General features: G+C 47.3%; 1 protein-coding gene across 6 annotated transcripts in view; it reads right to left on the bottom strand.

Moving 5' to 3' along the window:
• KIF1B (kinesin family member 1B) overlaps positions 1-14,619 on the bottom strand; it is a 142,499-nt gene that overhangs the window by 12,689 nt on the left and 115,191 nt on the right. For 5 of the 6 annotated variants that reach the window (XM_090024180.1, XM_090024181.1, XM_090024183.1 and 2 more), the window contains 8 exons: positions 13,712-13,874; positions 12,915-13,005; positions 12,109-12,227; positions 11,667-11,722; positions 8,375-8,483; positions 7,625-7,691; positions 5,990-6,074; positions 5,611-5,716 (listed from right to left, as the gene is read on the bottom strand). In XM_090024180.1, coding sequence (XP_089880306.1) covers positions 5,611-5,716; positions 5,990-6,074; positions 7,625-7,691; positions 8,375-8,483; positions 11,667-11,722; positions 12,109-12,227; positions 12,915-13,005; positions 13,712-13,874 — 796 coding nt within the window. Of the gene's footprint in view, positions 1-5,610; positions 5,717-5,989; positions 6,075-7,624; positions 7,692-8,374; positions 8,484-10,945; positions 11,147-11,666; positions 11,723-12,108; positions 12,228-12,914; positions 13,006-13,711; positions 13,875-14,619 lie in introns of all 6 variants that reach the window. The other variant, XM_090024186.1, reaches the window with a different exon arrangement.

Genomic DNA, 14,619 nt, shown 5'->3' with positions numbered 1-14,619 from the left:
CTACTCTAAAAGCAAGCAAAATGCTGAGAGGCTACAGAAGAGAATTAAAAGCCCTATCAAGCCATAGAGGAGTGGGGATAAAAGGGGAGTGCATAAATAGACTGAACTCTTCCTGAGTGCCTAGATTGCAATTCTACCTTCAACACACAGGGAAGGATCCTTTTCCATAACCAGCACCCTTGGCCTAAAGCATGTTGTGGGCTTAGTAGGTAGATATCCCCAGCTAAGTGGAGTGTTGACCCAACTCTCAAACCACAATAGAGATGCTGTCTGCACTAAGCTACACAACAGGGTAGTAGCTTCTGCAGGCGAGCAGAAACATCCAAAAGCATGGCCAGCCTTTTATTTAAGCTAAGAGTATTTCTTTTCCTGCAACCCACCTGCAAGCTGCTCTCAAATACCCAGCTCCAACCTCACTCTGAGGCAAACCATTGCTGACCCACTGCAGGCTGAACTAAGAAATCCTTTCAGCTGGCCCCGTGGAAGCAGGCAAGAGCTCCCAGCAACTTGTTCGCCACTCTGGGCAGAGGTCAAGTGCAGTTTTAAGCCAGCTACCTTAGTGAGTGGGAGGGAACTGAAGCCTCAGTGCCCAGTGCCATCTAGGTCACTCTCTCAAGTCTCCAAACTGGACACCAGATGCTTCCGGCTTCCCAGCCGGCAGAGATTTCTTTCACCAAGTTCCCTTTCAGAGAAGGACCTTTACACTAACATTCTCCCTTCCTAAATTTCCAAGGGGTATTGTAGCCACATTACACTGGGCTATTATAGCCTGCACTCCCTGGGGCACACAAAGGCTCCCCCCCCCCCACTTAATTCTCTGTCATCCCTGTGTATGGTCCCTTTTCCCCTGCTCCCCAGTGTCAACCAGTCCACTCTAGTCCACAGTGGACAGCTGGCACAAGGAAACACTTGACATGCATTGACGGCCCACCGTGTTCCTTTCTACAGCCAGCTGGATTGCTAAAGAGCTCCCATGCCAGTTCCCAAAAGTGAGAGTAAAGAAACCAAACAGAGGCAGAAACTACAGAATGAAACAAAGAAACGGGCAAAAGAGCAGAGGCGATAAGTAAGATCCTGCAAGACACCTGAGAGGCAAGGATGCTGATCTTAACCATGGCATCCCATGAATTTCCTCTCCTCCAGATGACCTGTAGGTCAGAGTTAATCAGGTATACAGTAAGCTGTGGATCACACTTTCAGCCTAGCCAATTAATACTGCTCAACAGCATCAATTTGCCTCAAAGTAAATAATGTGGTTGTTCTGCCTTAACTGAAGACAGACAACTCAAACCCTTCCCCCTGCTGTTACAGAGGAGCAGGCCTTGAAGGCCAACCAAGTAGGAACTCAAGGGGAACTGCAATGTAAGACCTCGCTCTTAGGAGGCTGAAGAGCTTGCTTTCTACCTGTCATTCTCCAACCCACTGCTGAACTGTGTGAACTGAAAACCCTTTCCCCTCCCAAATTTCAATCATTTATCACATTTTTGTTCTAAGCAAGACTTTTATCCTTCAGCTACAACAGCTCTGCAGAGTCGAGGGCTGCTCCAGGTGATCTGAATCAAGTTCACAGTGGATCTCCAGACCCATATTCGACTTCTCCTATCATTTACTTCAGCTGAAAGTGCTCCACAGTCATTGCTGAGCTCAATGTGCTGCAGAGCCAGGATCTTCAACACTTGGTTACTCTGCAGTTCCCCTAAGGTTTGATGTCCTAGTACCAAACAGTGCCCATACTAATGCAGTGAGGCAGCACGCAGAAATCAGTGCTATGAACAGCCAGTGCCCTGTCCCAGAGGATTTCAGTGCTACAGTATAGACCCCAAGGGTGTCTCTGTCTGGGAAAGGTGAATCTTAAATGACCACAAGAGGCTGCTGTGACACTAGTGGAAGTGAGCACAGTGTGGAGAGGTACTGCGTGAGCTCTGCTCACATAGCCCAGCTCAGTACCTCTCATTGGGCAGCTCAAATACTCCTCAAGAACCCCACCTGAATAGGGACAGTCAAGGCTAAACTCCACTTGTCCTTGCATGAAAATGAGGTCTTGGCTTGAGATCACCTGAACCTCTCAGGCTGAAGAAACAAATGGAACCTGGGTCTCCAGACAGGATCAACAAATGCACCAAACCCTGCCCAGGTTTTGCACCCTGTGCTGCTGAATTGGACTTCCCACAGCAGGGACAGAGGCAGTGCCTGAAGAGACTCATCCTACTCCAGTGAAGTGAGGCATTGTGAGTGAATTCACCAGGAAAGCATGACAGCCAGGTGAGGTTTACCTTTAGAAAGCCACTGTACTTGTGTGTTTGTCACAGAGGGGGAGAACACACACAACCCTGCCTCATCCAAACCAAACCTTTCTAGAACAGATATGGAAGGAGACAGACAAAAGCTAAATGTGAGCAAACCTCTTGAAAGTTCAACACAGGAGGTGACACCTGCAAAGGAATGGGAGTGCTGAACAAGGCAAAGTAGGAAGGAAGTAAGGAACAGCTCTGGGAATCCAGCGCTGAGGGATGGCTGAGTTTTTAACTGAAAGTTAGTGTTAAAAGGTGACACAGCAACAGCACTGGAAAATGAGAACTTCAGCCAAACCAGTGGAGCACAGGCAGCAGCAGGACAAGTTGCCTGACATTGCTCAAGGCTGCTTGGCTGCAACCAGGAGTTGCCTTTTTAGTGTAAAAGGCAAGTCCATCCTGTGTGGTTTTTGAATGCTCAGCTTCTCTGCTCACAGGCAGACTGTTAATTATCAACAACAGCGCTAATTCTGGGGTCCAGCTCCAACCTAGTACTGGCCACCCAAACAGCCTAATAGTTACAGCTGCATTCACGACAAGCCTGGGCGGATTTGAACCAACCAGTGGTTGAGCCACGTGATTCCTGCCCTGGGACTTTTAAATGCAGCCAAGTGTTCTTAAAAGCTGTTAGATGCTAAATGCTAGCCATGGCTGTCTAGGGTGGGAAAAAGGAGGAAAAGGCAGGAGAATTAGATGTACAGGGAAATTCCTGCTGACTCCTTTAGAAGATCAAGGAATGACTGAGGAATGTGTTTCGGTTGAAGGTGAAGGAAATTTGCCTTCACATGTGTTCAGCTACTGAACTGTATGTACATGGATAATTCTTGATGTATGAGGGAGGAGGAAATGCACTCCCAGACAGGGCGAGAGGTTTGCTGACAAAATCCGCTAAAAGGGAAATGGCAGCAACACAAGTGAGACATAAAGCATTCTACTCCATAAGAACCTTTATGTGCAAAGGAAGCAAACAGAAAATACCTAGGCATATCCTTATCAAGAAAGAGCCTGTAAAAACATAGAAAGAGCTTTCGTTAGTGCAACCAAAAGCAGAACAGACAAGCAACAGCTGAGAGGAGCAAACAAGCAGACCAAAAACAGCAACCAGAAAACACATCAGCAGATGATGAATGAACAGAACAGATATCCCTGACTATGACAGAGATTCCTCTCTGCCACCCACCCATCCCCTTATCCAGCAATCAAAACCTGGCAATCTGGTGTATCAGCTTCATTTCAGTCACCCCCATCCCACCTCCAAGAAGCTTTCCTGACAGAGATAATGAAGAAATTTCCTTGCAACTAGGGAGCAATAGGGATATGCATTTCCTACTTCAAAATTCATTGAGATCTGACTGGACAGCAGCAAGTGGCTTCCCACAGTCTGGTTACAGAGTGATCAGTGCCAAGATGTTAAAAATAAAAAAGCACCACCCCCTCCACCCTATCAAATGGGTTCCACATCTCTCCCTTTCTGAACCATAAAGGAATTTTAATTGCATCTCCCCATCTCTCCTCCATCACTGTCCCTTCTTCAAGCTCCACTGTGTTGTAGGCTTTGCAAGGAAGTGTGCATGCAGTCACGGTCGCTTCTCCTTTTCTATTTATCTGGACTTAACAGGGACATTTAGATGCTTATTCTTTACTGGAGATCACTTGAGTGTTGGGCAGCAGATATCCAGGTTTAGCTACCCAGCCACACTCAGCAGTGCCTGCAGTTCTACGGTACCCTCCGAATACCCTACAAAGCAATGGATCTCTCTATGCCATTTTTCCCTATGTTCCTCTTCTTTTGCAGGGGGCATTCATTCTCTTCAATCCAGAAATTCTCCAAAATTTTAGTTTTACCTTCAACTTGTAAGAAATAAGACATGGGGCCTAATGGTCATAATGTTACCTGCTATAAAAACAGAGGGAGCAGCATCCCATACTGCAGACAGCAGTCCTGACTCCAAGTTTAATATTAGAGCAGCATTCTCAAGTCCAAGTCTGTAGCTGAAGAGACAGGAGCTATTGTGTGGAACGCCCACTAGTATTCAATAGTCTGTGAGGAGATGGGTTGAAAAGCATTTCTCCCCTCAGTTTTGATGATAATCTGCTCTTTGAGGGAGGTTCCTGCTCTGCACCCAATTTACAAGCCGGGCAGACAGAAATCCGGCGAACGAGGTCAAGTGACTCAGCTGATGTCAGAGAGGGGAGAAGCCCGGCCCCCGTTGCAGAATTCTGCCTCAACAGCCCTTTGTTGCAGATAATGAAGCACGGAACTACCAGGGACACGAAATCACGTCAATAGTGTACTCTCCTTAGGAGACATCCACAGCCCAGCCCCTCAGGAGAGACGGGTTTCTCACAGTGAAGAACAATCACTTGCGGCCAACACTCCTTTATCATTTAAACGACACTGCAGCAACACTTGCTTTGATCCCTCACTGGATGGAAGAAGGAAGACGGCAGGTCACTGCAGCCTTTGGAACAGCGCTGACATGCCACTTGATTCTAATGCACAGGTCCTTCACAGGACCCCGCTTGTTTGCATCTGCGTAAATCCTCCTCCCTTCCTGCAACTCACTGGGATAATAAAAGATGCACGCTAAGAGGCTGGGTTTCTATGAGCAGGTCTGATGCTTTAACACAGTGGAGGCCAACCTTTTTTTTTGGCAGCTGTCCCCCAAAGTAAGCCCCACATCCTCCCCAAATGCCACTCCAAACCCCTTCCCCTACCCAATCTGCTGCTCTGCTTTCCGCTCCCTTCCCAATCCACTCCTCTGTTTTCCACTGCCTGCACTATCTGTGCTGCCTTCCCCTTCTCTGATCTGCTGTGTGCCACACACAAAGGGTGCCTGTGCCACAAGTGGCACTTACGTTGCAGGTTGGCCACCCCTGGTTAACAAAAAAGCCTTTTCTGGATCCCTGACTGCATGTCCAAGGACAACAGTCCCCACTCTGGGATTGTCCTTGTACTTTACTGCTCTGTCTTAAGTCTCAATTACTATTTCAACCTCCTGGAAAAACTGTTGAGGCTCCTTTGAAGTTTCCCCTTCCCTCCTCCTCTCATAGCACTTACAAATGGAAAGGAGTCACCCAGCTGTAGTATGAGGAAGTCCCCAATGTCTGACACGGGTCTAGGCAGATCTCTAACAGGTGACACCAAAGGTTAATACCCATTGTTCACCTGTGTGCATTACATCTACAGGCCTAGAAGTCCACACTGAAGCACTGTCATCCTTTCCAGCCTCCCAACACCTTCCCAGCAGTGCTGCACAACTGAGGCCTCTAAGGTTCTGAACCAGAAGGACTCCTTACACCCACTTCCTCAGCCTACCTGTTGGAGCTGTGAGATGACTTAAGGTACTTTGCAGAGATGATGTTCAGAGACAGAATGGCATCCACAGCAGCTTCATCTACCTCTGCTTTGTTTCTGATGCGCCCTGAAGTAAAAAATCATGCATCTTCTGATTAAACAGAAACTGGAAGGCACAAGAGAAATTGCCGTTTCTCAAGTGTTATTTTATCCCGGGTATTTAGACAGGTAGTTCCAATTAGCAGTTCAAAACCATATTTTTTTCTTTTGGTGCCCTTTCAAAAGTACTGCACTTCTGCTCTATAATTTGAGTGACAGAGGAAATAACCGGAAAGAAAAATCCTCATTTTTTGTATGCTTGCCTTCCTCACACGGTATCACCCAACCAAGAAGTACTCACCAACTACCAGCTCTCGCACATCTTTCCAGTGCAGCTCATTGCCTTTTTCATGAATTATGGTGACTGTGATCCTTCGCTGGATTCCCTGGTGGGATTGAAAAAGCACAAAATTGAGAGGGGGAAAAACCCCCCAAGACTCTCCAACCCTTTAAGTCAAGCACATTTAGCAAGCACAGAGTTGACCAACATTCAAGTCTTGCCTGTCAACAGTCTCACAAAGGTAAAGAAGTATTTGTGCTCTCCTTGGTGATGAATACACTTCATGCAGAAAGAACCTGTTTGCAGATCAAAGAACAGCACCTATGCTCTTCTCGCTTCATCTTAAGAGCGATTTTACACTCCAAATGCCCCCAAAATGGCCTCCCTTCCACTCCCAGGAAAGGTACAAGTACCTCATGGGGAAACAGCAGCCAGCTACCCAAATCTCAAGGAAAAAGGCAGCATGTGTGATACTCTGAATTTTTAGACCACAGATTCCAGCAAACCCAACTTTCTAAAAGCAAGCTGACACATAGGCATTCCATAATGGAAGAAATCCCTACTACTTATAACCAGACAAGTCACTTTGGAAATTTACAGACAGACTCCAGGATTGGGGGGTAGGCAAGGGGCAGTTTTAATTAGAGTGGCTCTGAGCGCCACTCTAATTAAGGCGCCCAGAGCACCTCGTGTATCAGCATCACCATGCTTCAAAATGATGGCAGGGGTGATTTATCTAAAGCTCATTCAATGAGCTTTATATAAAGTGCCCCCACCACCATTTTGAAGCGTGGGGCCACTGATACATGAGACGTTGTAGACTGCTGGACTGTGGTAGTCGCCATGCTCCAACAGACTTGATTAATTAAGTCTGCTCCACTGTGCTGTAATTACAGTGTGTCAGAGCAGCCTCCCTGCTTGTGTACAGACACTCTTAATGCTAACTGGAGTTCTCAACAGGTGTTGTCCACATACGTTCCACTGTGGACAGGAGCACTTTCTCCAAGTCTTCAGATTAACATGCAGGCCCTTGGCATTTCTCTGTGCCCTCGTACTAAGGTCTTAGAAGACGGCATGAGCCCAAACACTGCTCAGTTCCTTTGCCATTAGGGAATCCAGGTGTAACAAGGACCCCAGAGGAGGAGGGAAAAGGTCAGGTCAGGGGCAGATATGAACATCACTTCTCAAAGAATTCCAGTTTTGCAAGGTAAATAACTTTTCCTGTGTGCTTGCCCACTAGCAGTTACACAAGGTAAAGAACCATATGTGCTGCACCTGCTTAAAAGACTGCACTACAGCCTTGCCAAAAGCAGCAGCAAACCCTCAGTGCTTCACTTGGAAATAGAACATGGACTTAATGCAAGGTGCTGTCCCCTAAAAAGCAACACAGTCAAAGAAGCTGCCTAAATACCACCGGGGGAGGTCCTAATTAGAGAAAACTCAACACAAACCCCAATACAGTCTCATACCCACACCAGGATAATCTCACCATTAATAGTGCTTGACTTTGTAGCATTGATTGACAAAAGAAAGAGTCTTTGAGAAACACTGAAGAGCTTGGCCCTTTGCAAAGCAGGAGATATAACCATACAAATATCTGTCCCCTGTACACAAAGAGCTTGGCATGCCAATTGGCCCCCCAGCCTAGGCATGTACCTGGTGAAGCAGGAATGTCCCCTGGCAGGGTAGGCCTCCAGTGTGATCAACGATAGCAGGGATGTATCTGAGGGAAGCACAGGAATGAACATCCTAGATTAGAGGTGGTCTTTACAGAGCAGGCAGCAGGACACTAGATAAGGCACCTCTGACAGAACACACCGGTGATGCAATACCCTGACAAATGAGGCTCCTTCTGCTAACTCACAGTCAGCCTCTACTCAACACGGACTTCTCCGTGTACAGTGGTATTCCGCAGGAAAAGCTCTTTGTAAAGCACTGAGGATGAGGTCAGTGCAGTTCCTCTCAGGGGAACTCTCCTGCTCCGTAGCATGGTTGAGCTCAGTGCAAAACCTGCTGGACTGAGCTCTGGAGAGTGAAATCTCTGGGCATTCGAACAGCAGATGCCATGGGTTTGTTGTAGCAGCACAAGCATCCCCTGCACACTACTCAGCCCATGTGTCTAGCCTAATTTAGAGAAACAATTCTGAGCACTGTGAAGGAAGGCTATTCTCCACACTTCCAGTCCTTGGCCTCTCTGGTCAGGCTGCCAAAAGCGAGGACAGTTAGTATCAGTTGCATTGATGGCCCCCTCCACTTTAACTGGAAGACGACCAGTTTCAGACAAGGCAACACAACCTCCAGGTGACAAGAGCCACGAATAACTGACCTGGACTAAGCAGAACCCAAACTGCAGGGATCTGCACTCCCACAGACCACTATCCCAAATGTGATTAAAAATGGACTCACTCTCCTGTTGGCTCCAGCTCGCTGATCTCAAACCAAACAAGGAGGTCATACTTGCTCACGCTCTGGCCCAGGCTCGTTTTGCTCATCGTATTAAGCTTTGTGGCTGGCACTTAAAAAATACAAACACCGTTCTCACACACTGCACAGGTAAAATGAATCATACAACACTTTAGTTCTGCAATATCATCAGCGCATAGCAAAGTCAGAAAAACCTCTAAATGTGTGTGGGGGGGGGGGGGGTGGCAGCGGGTGTCACACAATCAACTCACCTGAAGTTAAAAAGCCAGGAAGGACACCAGCTAGGCAATGGAGTCACTAAGGAGTTGTCTTTTAAACCAAGAGTCCCTTCCCTCCCTCCACTGTCTATAAAGAGATGGAGGATCAACCGTGACTATGAAACACTATAAGAGTTTTCCCTACTGAAGCAAAGAGCAAGACACTAAGTGAAAACAGAAGGCCAACTTTCCATTAACCCACACAGCATAAAATTCACCTTAAGTCACACATACAGTCATCATCTATTACAGTAAGGGACTTGTTTTAAACAATTCGTGAAAAGGGTCATTGCAGCTTCCATTTAAGGTCACCTAACTCCATGAAGGTGTCAGGGCTCATGGCACTTACCCTCATGGTAAAAATGCCTAGACAATGCTGGCATGTGACAGACTGAAGAGAGTGTCCACAAAGGATAAATTCACTATAAATAGAACCTCTGTGGATCCGTGAGTGGGAGGGTCCTGTGCCACCTTAGACACCCACATTTAGAAATAGGCTATTTTTTTTGCATTTGGTTTAGAATCCTTCAGATGCAGCACTGAAGCCAGTATCTCCAAATTATGTTCTCAAAACAACACCACCTACACTGCAGAGCCCCTTTCTGACCTCCAGGGAGACCCATTTCAGCCTCTGCATGCTTGGAGTTTGGCCCTGCCTAGGTCTGTTTATCTTTGCCGGCTCACCTCCAGCATTCAGGAGCCTTCACAAAAAAGAGACGGCCAAGATCCCAGAGACTCCAGCACTAATTTAGGTTTGATGACTTTTATATGTTACACCAGAAGGTATATTAGATTGTGCACTAAACTGAAGAGGTTTAGAGGAGAGTGGTAAGCTCTGCCATTTTAGATACAAGGTGCACATTTAAGGAGATTTGCCAGGACTACTTCCAGAGCAAAAGGTCCTAGAATCAAGCTCTGTGGCTCTCTTTATTCCAGGCTTGTCAGTTCTGCTGTCAGACTTACTAGCTCCTTTCATGACTAATGAAGAGACAAGCAGTGCTTTAAAGTACAAGACAGCAATCAGACTTAACCTTTTTCCGTTTTCCTCCCCCTCAAGCCACCCCTTCATGCTACCATTCTATCCAGCTATCTCTGCCTCTTTTTTTGCTCTACTCCTGGGAATAGGAAAGGTCTTGAAAAATTGTGAAAGCTTCTCTCCTCTGCATGCAGCTCTGCAGCTTCCTCATCATTCCACCTGGTTTAACACATTTAGTCAACTGCTCGTACAGCATTATTCCCATGCCCTACTTTACTGAAGACCAGCCTCAGCATTTTATAGCCTCTCCCATTCTTGCCTTTGTCTCCTGCCACTTCCATCGTGGCCCAACTACATCCCTCAATGGAGGAAGCACAATCAGCTCAATGAGTAGTGATTAGCACATGTCCAGGTGCATGCACGCAGGAGCAAGTCGTCATTCTTTCAAAAGCTGTTATTTTAATTCTGCCTCTAGCTCCATGTCAAGCTATCTGGAAACAGTGGACCCAGAAGAAAGGGCAGAGACTCGACTACAGGGATGAAAGTCAAATACAGCAGGACATCAGCGTTACACGAAGCAATGGGTTCAGTATCATCACTTGCTGTCTCCCATTCATAACCAAAACAGTCACCATCACTGTCTCACATCTACCCATGCCACCAGCATAAGAGCTGCAGCTGTGCATATAGCATCCGTGAGCTAATGACAGCTGGACTCTAAAATGACAACGTTAACTGGGAAGGAGGACAAAGCACACAAGTCACTGGAGGCTGGGGCCAGAAAAATTTGGCAGCACTGAAACATCTGACAAATATAGATGAAGCTTTACAAATATGTAGGCTGAGCCATCTTAAATGTTCCCAGAGGCTCTGGCAGCCAGGAATGGGTTTGTTCAGGAACAGCTGGACCACCCAACCCAGGATTCACTAGGATGCAGTGGTGAGGTGACCAAGCTGGACAGATAAAAGGGGAGCTTCAACAGACACCCTCCCATAAAACTCGGCACTTAAAGCACCTTTCCTCTGAAGGTATCAATGAGCACATAAACAAGGCAGCAGGCAGCTACTCCCATTTTACAGATCAGATATAGTTTCCGTGGCAGGAACAATGTCACTGTAACTATGACAGAGGTAGGATCAGAACCCCGAAATGCAGACTCCCCACACTGCTTGCATCAGCATATCCATGCCGCTTCATCTGCCCACTACAAGGGCTACCAGCTACTCAGGATACCAGAGGGCAAAAATGGGGATGAACTGCCTTCAAGCCAGAGTGTGGGATATTTCTACATCTACCAAAGGTCAAATCTGGCTACTAACCATCTCGTTTGGGAGCCCTCTCGCTCTGACAGCTGGGAATAGGCAGAAAGAGAAAAGGTGGTAGCTGGTCAGCCCCGTCCTGGAAAGCAGCCATGGCAGAGTACGTGAGCACGTGGGCGTGCTCAGACAGCGCGTTCAGCACATGCGTGTTTACATAGCCAGACATGAGATACCTAATCAACTGGATTTTTCTCTCATGGTCTGAAAAGGGAATGGAACAAGGGGGAAAAAAAGGGGCCATGGAAACAAGCAGAAAGAAAGGAAAGAAGATGGGAGGGAGGGGAGGACAAAAAATAAAGCAAAAAGGAGGTCAACATGCACAAGTAAATTAAACAAAAGAAAATGGAAGGATCACTGTGAGAGCGTTAGTGAGAGCAAAGGCAGATGGGTTAACAGATCAGCAAACCCCGGGTCACATGCTCAGTAGCCACACAGAGAATGGTTCCCTAGGTAAATCGGGGAGGATGGATTGGACACTTCATACATGTGACTTCTGGCACGTCTCAAGAAACAACTGCTCTGAGGTGAAGTTGGGCCAGAACGCCTGGGAATGAACAGTGTCAGAGAGGGAGTCTGGTGCCTGCCCCAGTGTTCTCCATTTCATCTGCTCAACCGTAAATGGCTGAATACACCTCATCCTCTGCACCCTTATTTTTAAGCAGCAAGCGCAGACACGCAGATGCAAGGAACAGCTTGATGTGAAAAATGTGTTAATTCTCACCTGGCTTTGACAGCGGCATGGGGGGAGGGAAGAATCGCCGGGAAGGCTGGGGAGGGCTGCAGAAAGAGAAAACAGTTACCATGCCCATGCCCCCCTTTCATGCTTCCCCTCTACTGTGCTCCAAGCTTGGCTGTACTTCCCCCAACCCCACTCTTCAAAGGCAAACCAAGCCGTTCAGGTAAATGCACAGTTCTGCTGACACAGCTGCACCTACACAAAGGACCTTGCTGCCATAGCTATGTTGGGAATCACACTTCGCCCTCTGAAATAACAGTCAGGCCAGCAGAAGTCTGGCTGCTTAGGCCAGGTCCACAGCCTGCATATATAGGCCAGGTATGGAACTCCAGAAGCAAACAGGAGAGGTGGGTATGATATCTATCCCCACATTCAGGATCCTTTCTACCATCACAGAGAGCCCTTATACAGCGGAAATGGCCAATACCTGTTGAGATCCTGTCCCTGAAGGTGGGGAGGATGCTGTTGATAATGGCCAAAGACTTCAAATACAATGGGCTTGGTTTTGATGTACTCGACAAAGGACTCTGTCACTTCTACAGCAATCTGGCAAGCAAGGGAAGAGATCATCAGGTCAGAGAGCCTCCCTGCAGCCTCACAAGGAGAGCCCAGGGAACCATGCGTCTTTTCCAAGACACTGATGGCTTAATTGAAGTGTGTCACTCCATGGGGAGCAGCATTCCTGATTTTATTCAGATGTTAAAAATGTCATCAGGTGTTGCAGGAGAAACAGAAACCCCCTGAACTAGATACACAGCAGGTAAGGAAAGGATGCAGCTACAAAGTTAACTGTAACAAGATCGTCATTCATTGATGAAGCTGCCCCCACTCAGTTAATTTGGCAGCTGGAGCAGGGCTTTTCATGCTTTCTATTTCCTAAATTTTCAAGCTGCTTCTATTGTACACTCCTGTGTCCTAATAAGAGGAGTGAGAGCACAAGGAATTCAGAACCAGGAAGGGGTGGGGAGAAGGGTTAAACTCCACACCCTCGCATAAAGGCTTTGTAATTCAGTTACCACTAACAGGCTCTATTTTCTCCAGTGGGGATTACATCACCCATTTGATCACTCCTCCTATTGTCTATTCTTCTGTGTGCCCTCCCCCTTTGCTACACATGCTTGACTGAGTAGGCTAACAGGAAGGCAATGTGCATTTCCTAGTGCTAAAATCAACTTAGGCAGGATCCTCCCCTAGTCCTTCATTCTTCATACAGAAGTGCTGAGTTTCACTTACATTCTGAACATGGTAAAACCCAAGTGGAGTCCCCCGGCCATTGTTTTTGAGAGGCTCAGTGGAGAAAGCTTCATCGTGTCGGTGTAAAAAGCTAAAAAAAAAAATAAAACAGCTCAAATGAACAAGACCTGCTCTGCACGTTAGCCCGACCCTGGAGAAACCGGCATCTCTCTGCTCTCCTGGTCTGCTATTTAAGCATATTTATCAGGGTTCCCTTTTGCCCCACTGCTTGCCTTGCACTTCTTCCACTGTTCTGTTGGTTTATGTATCCACTGCCCTCCCTTTTCATCCTTACTTTAACATCTAAATGAAAACAAAGCTTTAGCTGAGATCTAAGTGATGTACTGTGCTGCCAGCCCCTCTGGTCCAAGCTAGGTATACACACAATCCACTTTTATTGCATATAGACTTCATAGGGCCTAACCATCTATCAAGTGAGACGTTATAAATTTATTCAACATAAGGAATTGCTGGGTGTTACTGATCTCATACAGCACCCATCACCAGGAGAACCTCAGACTCCTTCTCTACAAAACTTTGGGATATTAGGACAAGAGGAACAAGAGAAGAACTGGCTGTTCAAAGTTGTAATTCAGTCTGTGAGGCTTTGCGCCTAGATGCCACATTGCTGCGAGACTGAGGTTTGTTCAGGGCAGCACTTGGGTTGTGACTTTTGCAAGGGGCTATTGTCATAATGTCCCCCCTGGAAGCTGCTCAGTCTGAGCTCCAGCTACTGAGGAGAAAATGCCATTTACCCTGCCAAAGCCCTCCCCTTCTTATTGAGGGCTGGTCCTTACTTGAACTGGCAGAAGATGTCTGCATATTCTGGTAGGATGCCACTGGCCTGCAGCACTGTCACGCGGAAAGTGAACATGCTGCCCAGCTTCAGGTGGTCACCAACTTCATCAGTAAACCCTTCCATCACCATCTTCCCATCCAGCAAAGTGCCCGACTTCAGATCTTAAAGACAAACCAACAACCACACAAAACTTCTCAATTTAGTGCATCAACAGATGCTCCCTCCCACACAGGAGGGGTCAAGCCCCCCACTTTCCAGGCCCCCAGAACACAAACTCCAAACCCTTCACCGTTCTGTGACCAGTTTTGAAAAGTGATTTGATGGCAACAGCAAGTTGTGGAGATGAAAGGGAATTGCACAGAATTGCAAAGGAGCTCAAGTAGCAGAAACCCTGTGTTAAGGACAGAAGAGGGACTGAGGCATTTGTGTCAGGCCTGTTTTAACCTTTTAACCAGCTGTTTTAACCAACAGGTGCAGTAACCCAACTGCAGTAGCCCTGGTGAAGGCTGGAGGGTTAAGAAAGCCTCAAGCCTATGTTCTCACCATGCAGGGAGCAGTGCACGGGTAAAAAGCTACCCAAGTTCTTGAGACCCGTGTTAAGGACTAGCAGACTGCCCAGACCAGCCTGGGTCTCTGGCTGATGAGATCTGTCCCAGCTAGTTAACTGGTTGGCTTCCTGATTGGCTGCTTGGAGCTCAGGCCCCCCACTTATTCCAATCTGTGGCAGCAGCCTCCAGGCCAGCCAACAGTTCTGACCCAGTCTGCTGTGCCAAGCCTTCTGGTTTTCCGGGTTTCCTGACCCTGATTTTGGCTTGTCTCAGGACTCTGGCTTTGGATTTCCCTGTGGATCAGTTTCCTGGCTCCTTACCCCAGTTTGGCTCTGCTCTTGGGACTGTGGATTATCCC

Source organism: Crocodylus siamensis, chromosome 12, assembly GCF_052110815.1.
Source record: "Crocodylus siamensis isolate JL-2025a chromosome 12, ASM5211081v1, whole genome shotgun sequence".
In the NCBI taxonomy this organism is placed as follows: Eukaryota; Metazoa; Chordata; order Crocodylia; family Crocodylidae; genus Crocodylus; species Crocodylus siamensis.
Note: the sequence above shows the minus strand (reverse complement) of the source record. Positions and strands in the feature narration are given on the sequence as shown.